The sequence below is a fragment of the Morone saxatilis genome, unplaced genomic scaffold (genome assembly GCF_004916995.1).
Source record: "Morone saxatilis isolate NCDOM2014 unplaced genomic scaffold, NCSU_SB_2.0 Contig19, whole genome shotgun sequence".
Classification (NCBI taxonomy): domain Eukaryota; kingdom Metazoa; phylum Chordata; class Actinopteri; family Moronidae; genus Morone; species Morone saxatilis.
In genome coordinates this window covers 3,725,686-3,740,630 of record NW_023339751.1, presented here as the reverse complement: position 1 = coordinate 3,740,630, position 14,945 = coordinate 3,725,686, and the positions used below count along the sequence as shown (strand labels likewise).

Sequence of the window (14,945 nt, the reverse complement as noted above, 5' to 3'; positions counted from 1 at the left end):
GAGTTGGGAGGGTGGAGGGGTCTCCTCTCAATTAGGGGGGGTAGGTGTGTGTGGGGGGGGGGGGATAAGCTGCTGCTCCGGAGCGGCCTTTTCGAGCCATGTTTGGAGCTATTTGGTGGGATCCACGCACAGCGCTGGAGAGCTTCTCTCCTCTCTGCCATTTGTTGACAAAGCAGAAGTCAAACGGCGTTACGTAACGGCCCTTTCTCTCCGTCCATAGTACAGCTGAGTATGCGATGAGAGCTCTTCTGTGCTAACATAGCTCACTTTTAAGGCGGCCTCTGACTGCAGCACACAGACCCCCTGCGTGACATACATCATAGTTCGACTTGGTACCACCCTGCCTTTGTTTAGTTTTTTTTCGCTGCAGCCTGCTTCAGATAAAGTGATTGTTGCTCCAGTCTACTGGATATGACACTGAAATATTGGATCATAAAGCAATTCAGGGAGGGAAAAAAATCAATTTTCATAAAGCATGAGCTGTATCTATATCCAATTTGTTGGACATTATCCAGTTTGTTTTTCCCACCACTGATAAGATGGAAGTTTCTCTGATGATTCTCAGATCACAGCCACATTAAAGCATCCTTTGAATGTTTTATTTATTAAGAGTTTAATCTTAAAGTCTTTTAAATTATTCTTCAAAGTAAGTTACAATCTTTCTCCTTCTCCTTGTTATAAGGTGTGGTCAGGCACATAACTTTAGTCTGGGCTTTATTTAAGAGAAAAATCTAAGTTCTGTAATTTCCTGGAATGAAAATTGATACATTTACAGATAAAAGCACAAATAACAGCTAATATAAAAACACTGGTTTCATCATGTTCAAACAACATACTTAAGTGCTGTAACTGAAATATTATTCCATAACACAGGAATAGTCAAAAATCTTTGTAAAAACACTTACTTGCTGAGAAGATTGATACCACTTTAAATGCCGGACGGTTAGCCAATTAGCATGTTTAGCATGAACTGGAACAGGGGAAATTTTAAAAATACAACAACCAACAGCTCTAAAGTTTACCATCACGTTTGATCTCTTGAGCCGTTTCCTCTTGCTTCCAGTCTTTATGCTAAGCTAAGCTAATCAACACTTTTTCTGTCTTTTATGTCATTATAAACTGAATATCTTTGGCTTTTAAACTGATCGTTTGTATTTGAAGATGTCACCTTGGGTTCTGAAAGCTTTTTGTAAGAATAAAACCGATGAATCCGTTTAAAAAGTTGAATTCATTCGTAATTGATAATGAAAATAATTCTTAGTTTCAGGTCTAATATATTTAAAACTGTAGTATCTACACACATGCTCCTGTTATCTTACAATTCTTATACTAAGATTTTGATGTGATAAATCTAATCACAGTCAGTCCAGGCAAATTGCAGCAATTAAAACAAATTCAACCAATTACCGCAACTTTTCCGCAAATTGGACAAATCATTTACCAATCAGAGCAGTCCCCCGCACAAAACCTTGAGCCATATGTCACCAAACTAGTAGTAATACACACACTACACTACAAAGACACTTCACATAAGTGATTTTGTTCTCACTATAACATGCTGCTTTTGATTTCTAATGAATTACACAATAAAAAAAATAACTGGTAGCACCAAAAAAAACTAAAAACATCATAATTTTGTTTAGATAACCAGCCATGAAATCAGGCATCTTAGGACGCAACAATCCCCAAAAAGCCAGTGAAATCCTGGAGGGACTTAATAACATGCAGTCAATAATAGTCATTGCAGTAATTTGTCACGTTGACTGAGGTATTAAGACCTTATGGACGGTTGAGTCATCCAGTGGCAAATTCCAGCCGTCCTCTAGTGGTCTGTCTGTCTCTCATCTACTGGCCCTGCTGGACCATTTGGAGGGGGTAGGAGGATTTTATGTGGCGGTCTGCACAGTTGTTGAGTGGGTGCCACATTCCCAGGTGGCATGTGGTGACAAGTCCATCTGGGCACGCCTGTTGTCAAAAACAAACAGACCCCCTACATAGCGAGGGTCAAGGTCAAAGCTGGGACCGTCCCGCCGAGACGAGTTCCTCAAAGCTCAGCCAGAAGCCTCAGGAGGCTTCAGAGGGGACCTGGTGTTCGTGGACTTAAGGACTCGCTGTGCACATCATCAAGTAGGTTAACGCGCCTCCCTAGATCCGCAGTGATGCTCTGGGATGATCGTAGCCTTTTGGGAGTTGCTTGTTTGGAAAGGTATTTTAGTTACACCCGAGAGCATTCAATTGGAGATCTCTGTGTGTGAGGACTGTGAACTGCAGATGGGGATGAATCATCTTTCTCTGCTGCGTATTCCTGCTTTTAGGTAATCACACAGGTTTGAGCTGAGAGGGTGTTTCATTAGCTGTAATTTCCTGGAATCTCTGACTGATCATTTTAGTGCATGAATAACACCTGCACTGTTAGAAATGGTTACAAATACAAGGTCCCTCAGGGTTTGCCAATTCGGATTCCCGAGAGACCATCAGAGGACGAGTGGGCCCTTACAGCTGCACTTTGTTGCAGTTCTTCCTCATTTTTAAGGAAACCACCAAAATTTTGTTTGATCAAGACTGCTGGTTTAATCTAACAGTGTCAGGTAACAATGCGTCAGTTCACCAAGAAACTAGGGCTGCACAGTTAATCGAGATATCGTCCAAATCGCAGATGCTGCAGTTTTTGGATAAAGGTAAATTATATGACAAAACTGTGTTGTAATGAAGAACTGTATTGAGTACAGACCCCCCAAAAATGTCATATCATCATGATTTTTTCATGTAAAAATTATAATTCCCACACTAATCTTGAATCATATCACAATATCTGTCAAAATAATTGCAGTATGATGTTTTTTCTATATCGTGCAGCCCTACAAGAAACCTCAGTGGAGAGTCAGTTTAAAACTATAAAAAGCTTCTTGGTTTAACTCACTATCTGCTGAACTTTGAGCTCAACGCTTTAACTACATATCCATTCACTTTTGCCTCACAGATTAGCCACATTTACCCCATTAGTGAAGGAGAGACGTCTAAAAGCTTCCTAGATTATAAGGAGTAATGGTGCATTCAGGTAAATTGCAGTTTTACAGGAGTTTGACTGATAAAGTCTGCTCTTATTTTCCTGTTTGTCTTGGCCCAGTCACCGCCGGCCGCCCCAGTTCCTGCACTGGTCTCCTCCTTTTTTTTTTTACAGGCTGGATGGATGCCGTTCTTTGCCCGGCTCTGCTCTGAAGCATCTCTTCCTAAAAAGGCCAGGGGTGATCTCTGCTCTTGTGTGTTTATACAGCGAACTGAACACTGCAAGCTGTCATCTTCCCATTATCTATCATATGTGAGAAGTTTCAAATACTCCCAAGTTTCTTTTTGTGCTGTATGTTCACCATCCTGGGGTTCATCCGAGGATACAGCGGAAGTACAGTTGAGATCAGTATAAGCACTCCTCAAAGGAATGTCTGTTAATGGTTTTGGAAATGAGATCATGGATGCATCGCCTCTCTGGGATGCAGGGGGTCAGGAAGCAAGTTGATTTTATTAAAGAGAGAGTGGAAATAAATACAGAGTTTCTGATGCTCAGGGACAGCTCAGCTCCAAGACTGGAAGATGTTTTAAAAGGTTTTTGCTTTGCGTCCCCGCGGGACTTGTTTGGAATCGCTCCCATTTTCCCTCATCCATTTCAGCCTATTTGTGGAGGTTTCCAGCTGGAACACGAGTCCCCTGCCTGTTCTGCAGGTTGGCTTATTTACTGCAGTGTGTAAACACAGTGCACACACAAACTCAGAGTGAAACAAACAAATGTACAACTTTAAAAATCAGCTTGAAAATGAATACCATAGAATATATTTCACTTGGATTTTTTTTGCGGTTTATGTTTTTCCATCACCGTTATCTGTAGCCTGCAAACATTATTCGTGTGGGCATGTGTGCGTGTGCGCATGTATGCTTGAGTGACTGTTTTAGTGCCATTGTATGTATGTTTGTGTCTTCACTCAATCAGCCCTTTTCATGGCCTTTCAAATGGGGACGTCTCCTAAATCTGTCGTGCTGACGGAGCACAATGGGAGGCCCAGCGGAGTACTGGGAAGTGTTTCACAGCAACTTTTCTGGTGGCCTTGGTGTTGCTTCTGCATGCTCCACTGATGCAGCTCAGATTAACATATGTTTGTTCCCGCTCGCACCCTCCCTTCTTGTCCTTAAAGGGGAACGCAGATAAAATTTTGAATTCATATCGCTGTTCCGAGACAGGCCAAACTTCCTCCCCAAACCAAAACTGAAGGCATGCAAAGTGAGGCTTGAGATATATCGTTAGGGTTGAATCGGACGGAGGTCAACTGCACCTACAGAATACAATAGAATAGATAATTATCCACAGAAATCTCCCTCATTTAATTCATTTTACATGTAGCAGCTGTTAACATCCTAGATATGTTTTTTTGGCTTTATAACTATAGATATCACAGTTGAACACCACATGAGTAAGAGTAGTACTAGATTGTAAAGGACACAGTCAACAGATTTCTGTGCTGCTGTTTGCTCTCTTTGCTGTGGAATTTAATATCAGTGAGATTAGTTTTTACGACAATTACCGGTGCAAGAAAATGTGATTATATATATTAGTTTTTGCCTTATGAAACTACTACTACTTTTTATTAATGATGCAGTTCAAATATGGAGTCTGTATTTAAACAGATGACTAGAAGTTCACCACCTTCCTGTCTGGCTTCATTGTATCTCATTTCAATGTGTAACCCAACCATGGGAGTGCTAGCACTATTTCATTACCTGACTCCACTATTTCTACAGTAGAAGTTACAGCCAAGCCGGCCCTATAAAGAAATGTTCTCTGTGTGTAATATTACTTCAGTAATACACACAGGCTCTTTCATAATAAAACACCCTGCCTGCTGCAAGCTGACACTGCAGCAAACCACTGGCCCCGTTAGCAAACTCATCCACAACTAAAGCTTGAGTAGAAGTTACAGAGATTTTATATAACAGGAAATATAGCACACTGACATTGTTACACTACATACATAATACACAATAACTCAAAATCACATGTATAATTTGGGGTTTAAAACACTTTCTTAACTGCTCTGTATAAACGTCAGTAGTGATTTAACAGTCTGTGACATGTGATTATCTTTACCTGTCTGCAGACGGATGTTTAATGATATATTACACTGATTTATGTACAGTATACCTTCCAGGTGTCAGCTCCTTTCCTTGACAACTCTGTGTTGAGTATTTGCATTTCTGTGTTTCTCCTCCAGGCCTCTCCAGAAGAGGGCAGCGTAAGACAGAGCACCACCGCCTGTAAGTCATCTAACTCTGAGCTCATATAATGATTCAGTGGGCCTAATCATGAAACCATTGAGTAGTTATAAAGCTTTTGGTTTTTAGACTCACAAACACAATTGGTGCAGAATGTGTCAACCTCTTCCGTTCCTTCTCTTTGTTTCTACATTTCTTCCTCTGAATCAGGTAGTTTTGTATTTACTTTGTGATTAGCTGATAAGAATTCAGAGTTTCAGCCACATGGAAAAATGTCTCCTTGTCTTTGTGTGTGTATGTTTGTTTGTGTGTGTGTGTGTGTGTGTGTGTGTGTGATTGAAGTCCTACGAAATCCTCGGGCAGTCTGCGCTGTCAGGATCACGCCTCTGACAACCATGAAAGGCTCTCCTGACCTGATTCCTGCTGCAGGTGAGGTATCCCTCAGCCTCATCAATATTTCAGTGTCTACAACTGCGGTACACCTCACACTCAGAGAACTTAAAAGGATAATTTTAAAACTCTCTGGTTAACAAGTTCACGTTACTTATATACTGTGTACTTACATATACTTATACCTGTACTGTGCAGTCTGGCTCCATATAAATACTATATCAAGCCTATATTCCCCTTAAATTATACTTTTTTTTTTTTACACTTTTACACTTTTTTGGTTCTGTGATTATAGCAGGTTACACCTCCTGCTATAATCTTTGGGCAAATGTTTTAATATATATTTTTATTATAATGCTATTCATTAATCTGTGCAATTATATCTGTGCAAAGCTCTATCAACTACACCTATATATAAAAAAGTAGCATTTTTAAAATTTTATTCTTATTAAATATTTATTTGTTTCTTATCTATTGTGTTGTGTTGAATTTTGAGCTGCTGCAACAAGCAAATTTCCCCAGTGTGGGATCAATAAAATCTGTCTTGGCTTATCTTTAATAACCTGTGCTGACACAGGACAAGCTGCAGCTGCTCTACTTCCAGCTCTGACAGTGTGATCATGGCAATTAGTTTTACGGGACAGTAGGATATTAATTTAATGGCCTGGTTTTGATGTTACAGTTCTATTTTGGTCATTTGGGGCATGAGATTGCAATAACTTGGATTCCCAGCAGCTCTGAAGCAAGAGCGCACTGTGAGAATACCGAATGTTAAGACCGCTATGCCTTGAAAGATGAGGAGCTGTGGAAGTGAGACTGTTATTTTGGATGTTTTCAGATTTGAACCCCAGCAGAGTTTGCAAAGGCAAAGGAGTCGTGACTCTAAGGGCCACCCTCGTCCACATAGATGATGAGGGCTGCATCAGCGAAGAGCCAAATGTCATCACAACGCCAAGTGAGTCAGAGTGAATGCCACAGCTGTTTCATAACAACTCTGCACATGATGAAAAAATATTCATAGGACAGTAATAGTTGCATGGCCGTGTGAAAAAAAAGGACATGTCGCTGCAGAATGTGGACCGAGAATGTAAATGTTGCTGTAATTTAAAAAGCATTTCATCATCTTCTTTAGTTGTAAAAATTCCTCACATGCCTTTCAACGTTCTGTTTTGATCTCGGGATTATATAACTCATCACGTTTTGAAGCGTATGCTCAGTCGCCGGACACACTCAAAGTCGTGATAAAAGGGCGATTGCTCATATTTTCATGCGAGTCTCAAAGAGATGTTTTGTTGCGGCCTGCCCACGCTGCACTTTGGAGCCGGGGTGACTTGACTGTGGGCTTGTTTGTTACGTAGAGCACATTGGAAGCGGACTGGAGGCTGGCCAAGGCTTTTGGGGAGATGCTTTAATTGTTGTAGAGCCTGAATATAAAGGCCAGTGGAACAAACGGCCTTTGCAGCTCCCTGAATGGGCGCTTTGTTCTGATGACAAAGTTCAGAGATTGTGGGAGAATCTTTTTTTTTTTTTTTTCCCTTTCCTGACCATATTAACATCTCTGTGCATGAAAACCACTAAAGAAAGCATTCACGCCCTGTGGAATGAAATAGAGATTTATCTGATCTGTAATTAGCTGTTATGGTTTCCTGGTTTGCTGTTATAAGTTTCCTGTAATACTGAACTTTTTAGTATCATCCTCAGTGGTGTTTTTATTCTTGCTACGCTGGCTGCCAAACTGAGAGAGTTCTGGACTCTTTTTAGGTGGATGGACAAGCCAGATTAATGGAGACAGCTCTAAAGCAGGATTGGCTGAGGGAGGCAGCAACATCACAGCTGATTTACCTCCTGTAAACAACACTCAGTGCCAGGTACGTTTCCTTCCACCTCATTTAACACAGGCTCTTTGTTTGGCTCTTTGTGGTTTTACACTTATGAGCACTGTGTGATCTCTTTATTTGATTTCAGTGAAATTCATTGTTAACTTTTATGCGTTTTACTGTGAATTTTCTGTTACTTTCAGGTACATTTACCAGAAAGCATAAACGAAAATCAGGCTCCATCCTCCGCTGACATTCAGAACTACATCACGCCGACTTCCAGCTCTGTGTATCCCTGCACTAGCGCAGTTAACCCCACCATAGTCCTGCTGCAACACAACAGAGGTGAGCACTGCGCACTTAGGGCCGAACTTCCAAAAGCCTTTGTGTTTGCCGTGAACTGGCTTTTACATATCTGTGTGGCATTTTATCTTTAGAGCTTTATGGTAAAGTCTCAATTTTGTCTCATTAACCTTGTCTTTCTCTGTGTTACACCTAACCAGTGCTTTCACTTTTGCTTCATTGCTTAGTCACATTTCACTGTCCTGTCCTTGTGTGTCTTTCTCTCACAACAGAGCAGCAAAAGCATCTCTCTAATTTTGAAGGTACGCACTGAGGTCCTGGTGACGTGTGTAAGGGATATTTGTCATTTATTTTTCATGTCTCAAACTTTTTATTACAGAGCAATATTTGTCATCTGTCACCCTCCCACTCCCTTGATCGTTGACACAGTCGGCAAAATGTGTTCGCCGCAAGCGCTGTGAAGTGAATGAGTCATGTTTTTATGCGTCAATGTGTTCAAAATATTGGAAATGTTCCCTTAATGAGCAAGAATGTAGCAGACTATACAGAAACATCATGGATATGGGTTGTTTCTGCTTATTTTCCTGCAATTCACATTCATTTTCTTCCTATATTTAACTAATTCCAGACCTGCATCAAACCAGATTTGTATATTAAAACAATGCAACATAAAAGTAACCATCAGTGCCAGATTGAGATTTTTTACATTTTCTTTTTTCTATTTACTCTCATTATTGGTGACAAGTGTCACATGTGCTACGGAGTTTAGCATTGGGTCAACAGTTTGCATCATTGAATGATTTTATTGCCATGATATTAGGAAAAAAGAGTGGGAAATTTTTAAAGAATATATTTACAATATTCTCCCCATATTGTTACATTTTGGGGGAAATGCACAAATGTTTCTTTATATTTTACACAATAAATACAATACAACATTAATTATGTGAATGTATTAATATAGTTATATTCATTTCACTCCTCATTATTTTGTGGTATTTTGGTGTAAAATAATAATAATAGAACAGATGGTGAATTATAATGCAGAATCTTTATGTGTTGAGTGGCACAGAATATGTTTTGTGCAGGTTGACACACATTAATACACAGAATTAATTGCCAATAGTAATTGACCCAGGTCTCAGCGACACTACATGATGCAGCATTTATGTGCTTTTCTTGCTATGACATACAACGTTTGTAGAGGTTAAGGTCGGTTCTGTTTATTTCCTTCCATTTACTGTATGCTGCCCACTTTATCTGTATATCTTTCAACCCAACCTTCACACCAGATCCTTAACTTAAGCTCTTTTAATGATATCTGTCATTTCACTGCGGCTGAGTTGTGAACTTTTAGTTTTATCAGGCTTGCAGGTTTTTTGATGTTGTTATTTTTTTGTTACAGACCCAACCCCGGAAAGAGACAAAAGCCCCGATCCTGGGCGAGACTCAGTCAGTCCAGTCCCTGATATGGACTGGAAGAGGCTGCGGCTGTCACTGAACTCCCCCGTCCTCAATACTGTCAACAACCCCATTGTGCCTGTACGGGTGAGCAACAAAACCTCCTGTCAAATGAAGACTAATGTACTCACTGCAGCTGTTTAATGGGTGTTTTGTTCATATGATACACAGACCTTTAATGTTACACTGTTAATGTTTATATAAAACACTTTACTATACTTATTGTAACATAGTCTGTTGTTGATTAAGGCTGATTTGAGAAGGATTTTTGTCACTTTATTAGCAATAAACTGTTTTTGACTTGTCATAGCAGGTGAAGCACAGGTGTAACTAATCCATTTAGGTGCCAGCATGCACATCTTAATAGAATGCAGCCATTAAAGGTCCAGTGTGTTACGTTGAGGAGGATCTATTGGCAGAAATAACTATGTTTTCAGTAGCATATAATCTCCTGCTATGTTTCTACAGTAACCCAGAACAGACAAACCAAACACTAGCTTTAGAAAGGAGCATTTTTCAAATTTTTTTTCACAGCCCCCATAATTTTTCCTTTGTGCTTGGAAGAGTTGCGATCTGCAACTACACTGCTAGATGCCACTAAATCCAACACACTGGACCTTTAATGTTATTAGTCATATGGTGGGGTTGACAAGACAATACACCTGAATATCACCAGAGGTGCTTGAAAGGCACAAAGTTTATATATGTGTCTGTCATCCTCACTAGTTATCAATTACAATTCTCCACATCTCAATTTCAGAACACTGAAAAGTCCAAAGACTGGTACAAGACAATGTTCAAACAGATACACAAAATACCTGGTAAGAGAAAATCATCATTTCCACATGTTGTATGCCTGACCATGTTCCCATGTTGGTGTCCCTGTGTGTGTTTCTATATGTGTTTGTATGCTATGTCACGCTGTGCTCTGTCTCTCCATCACTGTGCTCAGAGCCTATTGAGGAAAACCCTTACCGCCCCACCTACATTTTCCCAGAGAACTATGACATTCAGATGAAATCAAAAGGTATCCGATGGCAGTGACTCCACTCTCGCTGGCTTTACTAATCTGCCGCCATCCTGGACCCTTTCAAATACTTTAGCTGTACTTTAATCCGTCATACCTGGCCCCCGTGGCGGCCGGTACAAAACCACACCTTGAAGATGCCAAAAGTATTTGAAAGGCTTTTATCTTTTTTCCGACGTCTGTTCCATACCATAGAGCCGCTGTTTCTGTCTCCATAAGTCTTACAGACACTGCAGGCTTCGTGCAGATTTCCTGATCTACAGTGACTCAGTTGTGCTGAGTCATTTTCAAGATGGATTTAATAGGCCTTTTTCACAGAAGACATTTTGACATGTCGCAGTAGGAAAAGCACAGATACAAATGATCAGTGATGGCTGAATTCCATTTAGCTGCTTCAGTTTCCAGTATTGTGCCTGCTGGCTCACTGTCACACATTCATGACTCAGTGGGAAACTTAAATAGAACAGAGACATCGTTAATGTTATTAGTGACATCTGTGCTTTTCCTACTATGACAAGTCAAAATGTGAGAAAGGCCTGTGGTCTGGTACAAATACAGTAAAAGGCACAAACAAACCGCTAGACCCGCTATCAAAAATCAACACATACACTCTTTAATTAAATGATTAATTATAAAAAATAAGGGGCAAAATTTTAAAAAAAGGGGGCAGTCCACTGATTTTACACATGGAAGGTCTAACAGCTCAAAGCTTTATATGTTATCTCAAATAGACCACATTACAAACTCCACATTACAAACTTTTGCACTATGGGAAATGTAGTAGCCAGTATGTTTGAAGTTTGACCCATACTAGAGACAAAAAGTTAGGATATCTCAGCTCTGCTGCATCAGTTTTTACATCTTTATGGTGCAGTACTAAACTATATGTTGTCACAAAAAGACTATGCATTGGGCCTTTAAAATCTTAATTTAAACCTGGTCAGCTCTAAATAGGTCCTACATAAGTACTTTGATATTGACATGTTGACAAGGATGATGCACGAAGCCTTGTAGTGTCATTCTACTCTAAGTACTCATGGCCTTTCTCTTTTCACTGTTAACCATCTAATATTAAAAAATCTAGACAAATATTTCATTATTGGTAAATGCTTATTCTAACAGAATTGTGGTCATACAGAAGAGCATGGGCAGTCTTTTGATGTAGTGTGCTATTGTAGCCACTAGATGCTGCTGCAGTCCTGTGCTGAGGCTACGGACTGTCTCGCCCTGCCTTCAGTCTCTCAGGCAGCACAACCTTCAGACTGTCCTGCTGTTAACAAGCTTGTGTAGATCGTTAGGTGTAGGTTCGTGGTTATAGTTATGAATCAAAGGCGATGATGTGTATGCAGCCTTAGAGAAAGAGCTGTCTGAATTCTTATTTTTCTTCTTTATTTGCAACATGTACATAAAGTAGGTTTCTCTCATCCTCAGCCTGATGTGATTACCTCCATGTGTAGTTATTTTGGCTGATATGATTCTGTAAATGTTTGTCTCACAGGAAATATACAACTTCCACAGAGACCTTTTCCAAATGTGTTGCTTAAGGTCTTTTTTTTTTTTACGATGCATTACTTATTCAGGGCCTTGACGCTTCATCGATGCTTGGATCCCTTTTTAGTTCAGTAATGCTTCCTGTAAAGTGCTTTGATTTGACACACTTTGATTGTATTTGGTGAACCTGTAAAGCTAAAGCCTAATGGAAGGTTAGAAGTAGGGATGAAAACGCAGGGAAAGAGTGTTTCTAATTCATTATGAATTATTTAGTTGTGTGCTATATTCATTACTTTTCAAGTAACAGAGCATATAAAAATAAAAAACTGCAATAAATGATTTTTGATTGTTGTTTTCCCCTCGTTCAGAAGATGGTCCGTCCCCCTTTGGTTACTTGAAAGATGGTGAGTGTTGGAGTTTGGATCAAACATTTATAAAGGAAATAATAACTGTATATCATCTATTGTTAGTTTTTATTGAGGTTAAGCCAGGGTAAGACTCAGCATTGCTCTTAAAAACACTGGTAACCTTTCACTCGATGCATTAATGCCGTTGAGTATCAGGCTGTTTATGTCTGTTGATATTTATGTGCCTGTTTTCAGTGAAAGCAGTCCCACGCTCAAAAAGTGACGCCGAGGTCGATTCAAGAGGCCGGTCGATGCCTGTGCCAACGCGGTCCTCTTCCCTCAAACCCTCTGCCAAAAGGTCAGTGTCCTCCTTCTGTGATATTTCACACAAAAGCTCAGTATTATTCATGTTTGTTAGTGAAGAAAGGAGCTGTTTACAACTTCAAACGCAAAGATATGAAGATATATAACTCACCATAAATAAAATTCTGACCAGGCAAAATCCTTTTAACAGGCAGTGTTCCCATGATATAAAACAATGGTATAATTATAGTCATCAAGATCATGTTCTCGCTGTATGACGCTGAAGTCACTTCTAGTTTGTCTTTAGTCACATACAGTGCAACTACTGTGACTAAACCTGACAAAAAATCTATTTCTTCTTTCTAAGTTTGCAAATCTGAGCTCATTTTGTCGTCACTGGCTTCCACTATTGTCTCGAGGCGTGATTAGTCTTACCCATAGACACACGTCAGCACTGACTCAGGAGGATCTGCTTCCAGAGAAGTGAGTGATAGAGTGATGAAGGAGGACAGGTGATGGAGGATAAACAGTTGCTCACTAGAGCTGCAGATGACATGTGTGAGGACTGACCTTCCTCTTTCCTCAGTGGTTACGTATGAAGGGACGCATTCCTCAACGCCTCCACCTCCACTTTTAAAAAAACTCTTAGAAAGAATTTCATTACAGAAAAAGTGTTTTTTTTTATTGTGTGTGTGTGTGTGTGTGTTGGGAATATGTGTAAGATTGAGTATTTCTTATGTAAGAGTCTTTTCTCAGCTGTAATTTTACAGTTAGCTGCTTATTAAGAAATCCTCCCAGGAAATGCCGCGCTCTGTTTTTTGTCACCGGGTCCAATCTTGTTTACCTGATCGAATTACTGATTTTGCTCAAGCATGAATTGGATTTTCTGTCATATCATCATTAGAGGAAGAGAGAGGGACAGGAGGGGAGAGAGAGGGAGAGAGAGAGAGAGAGAGCAGGGAGAGAGCAGGGATAATGAGGGCGGACGTCATGTTTAAATTAGAAAAAAAAAACATCTTAGCCTATGGCGGTTGCCATGGAGACTACTTGATAAGGATTGGCTCTCTTCCATCCCCACACCCCACCCCTCCCTGACACCCGCCTCTCCCGCCACAGGAACGAGTGGGAGCCCCCGGATAAAAAGGTAGACACCAGGAAGTACCGCGCCGAGCCCAAGAGCATCTTTGAGTACGAGCCGGGGAAATCGTCGGTGCTGAAGCTGGAGAGAACGGTATGCTAGCCGCCTTGCCTGCTTGCCCCCCCAGCCCTCTCTCTCTCTCTCTTTCTTCCTTCCTGTGTGCATGTTGTGTAAGCTGTCCCCCACTCCACCCAATCATCCACTCCCTCCTCTCCTCTCCTCCCTCCCACCCAACCACCACCTCTGTATCTAAGCTCCCCGGGTGGCAGCTTCACTAACAGCTCAGAAGGCGACGTATGTGTAGCCTGAACCGCCATGTGCACCACATTCCTTAAGGGTGTCCCGTTGCGGTGACAGATGATCCTGCTTGGAAGCTGGTGGGTGGGGGGGGGTATCACTTACAAGGATAGCCATTGTCTTCCTGTGTTCAATTTAAGGTTATTGGGCTAAATCGGCTTGGTGCGAGAGGATCCCAGCGCAGACACAAAACATGGATGCTATGTGTGTTTTCTTGAGAGGAGAGTGTAATGCTCTTTACCCTCACTTTCGTCTCTTAGCCTTAACAGTTTGTGCTGAATCAAATGATGCGGCATTATTCAGTGTCCTTGAGGGCTGTCTCTTTTGAGGATAAGCTTTGTTACATATTATAGATAAATGGCAGCTGCTGCCTAGATCCACCGTGTAATATTCACCAAAGGAGAACACAAAGATTTCTAAGGTCTGAAGCCTTGTTTACATTTTCTCCTTTTACATAATATGAGGACATGGAGGTGTTCAGTATTGTTAGTAAGTAGTTAGTTGATTATATAATTATTGTTTGTCTGATGCTCACTTACATCAAGGCCAGTAGATGTCGTTAGCAGAGATCTGGCCTCATCCCAGTGGCAACAAACACACTCATTAGAGAGAGTTCGCTCCAGTTCATCCTGGGACCGGAGTAAAATAATGGACTCTTTCAATTACAAGCTCAGTTATTATGGGTCAGTGTTCTTGTCGCTGTTGCTGGTCATTTTCTACATTGGGTCCATTCTTCTTATTCTCTGGTGCTTAAAGTTGTGTTGGACGCTTACATAGACTTTCTTAAAGATTATTTTTATTATTATTTTATTTATTTTATTACATCTCAAAAAATTGAGTTTGCATGCTTTGTTGGTCTACATCGGTCCAGTATGTGTCTGTGTAGCACTTTTTGGGTAAAAGAAGGATGGGTTCAGTTTTTTTTCCCTGTCCATTTTAAAGATCCAGTGTGTAACATTTGGGAGAATCTATTGGCAGGTCGCCCTCCATGGAGTAGCCCACAACGGCCAACCAAACACTGGCCACCGTAGTTTCTCCTACACACTTTACAGCCCGTTCTCATTCACCAAATACAGACGCGAGTGGTGTCCAGTTAGTTGCAATCTGCAACT

General features: G+C 40.7%; 1 protein-coding gene across 1 annotated transcript in view; it reads left to right on the top strand.

The window, feature by feature from the left end:
- Positions 1–14,945, top strand: part of LOC118329469 (sorbin and SH3 domain-containing protein 1) — a 42,022-nt gene that overhangs the window by 4,448 nt on the left and 22,629 nt on the right. Inside the window, exons 2-13 of the mRNA XM_035663674.1 lie at positions 5,259–5,301; positions 5,602–5,688; positions 6,488–6,604; positions 7,411–7,517; positions 7,670–7,811; positions 8,042–8,071; positions 9,175–9,317; positions 9,991–10,051; positions 10,183–10,257; positions 12,117–12,152; positions 12,351–12,453; positions 13,515–13,629. Coding sequence (XP_035519567.1) covers positions 5,655–5,688; positions 6,488–6,604; positions 7,411–7,517; positions 7,670–7,811; positions 8,042–8,071; positions 9,175–9,317; positions 9,991–10,051; positions 10,183–10,257; positions 12,117–12,152; positions 12,351–12,453; positions 13,515–13,629 — 963 coding nt within the window. The 5' untranslated portion in view covers positions 5,259–5,301; positions 5,602–5,654. The remainder of the gene's footprint in view (positions 1–5,258; positions 5,302–5,601; positions 5,689–6,487; positions 6,605–7,410; positions 7,518–7,669; positions 7,812–8,041; positions 8,072–9,174; positions 9,318–9,990; positions 10,052–10,182; positions 10,258–12,116; positions 12,153–12,350; positions 12,454–13,514; positions 13,630–14,945) is intronic.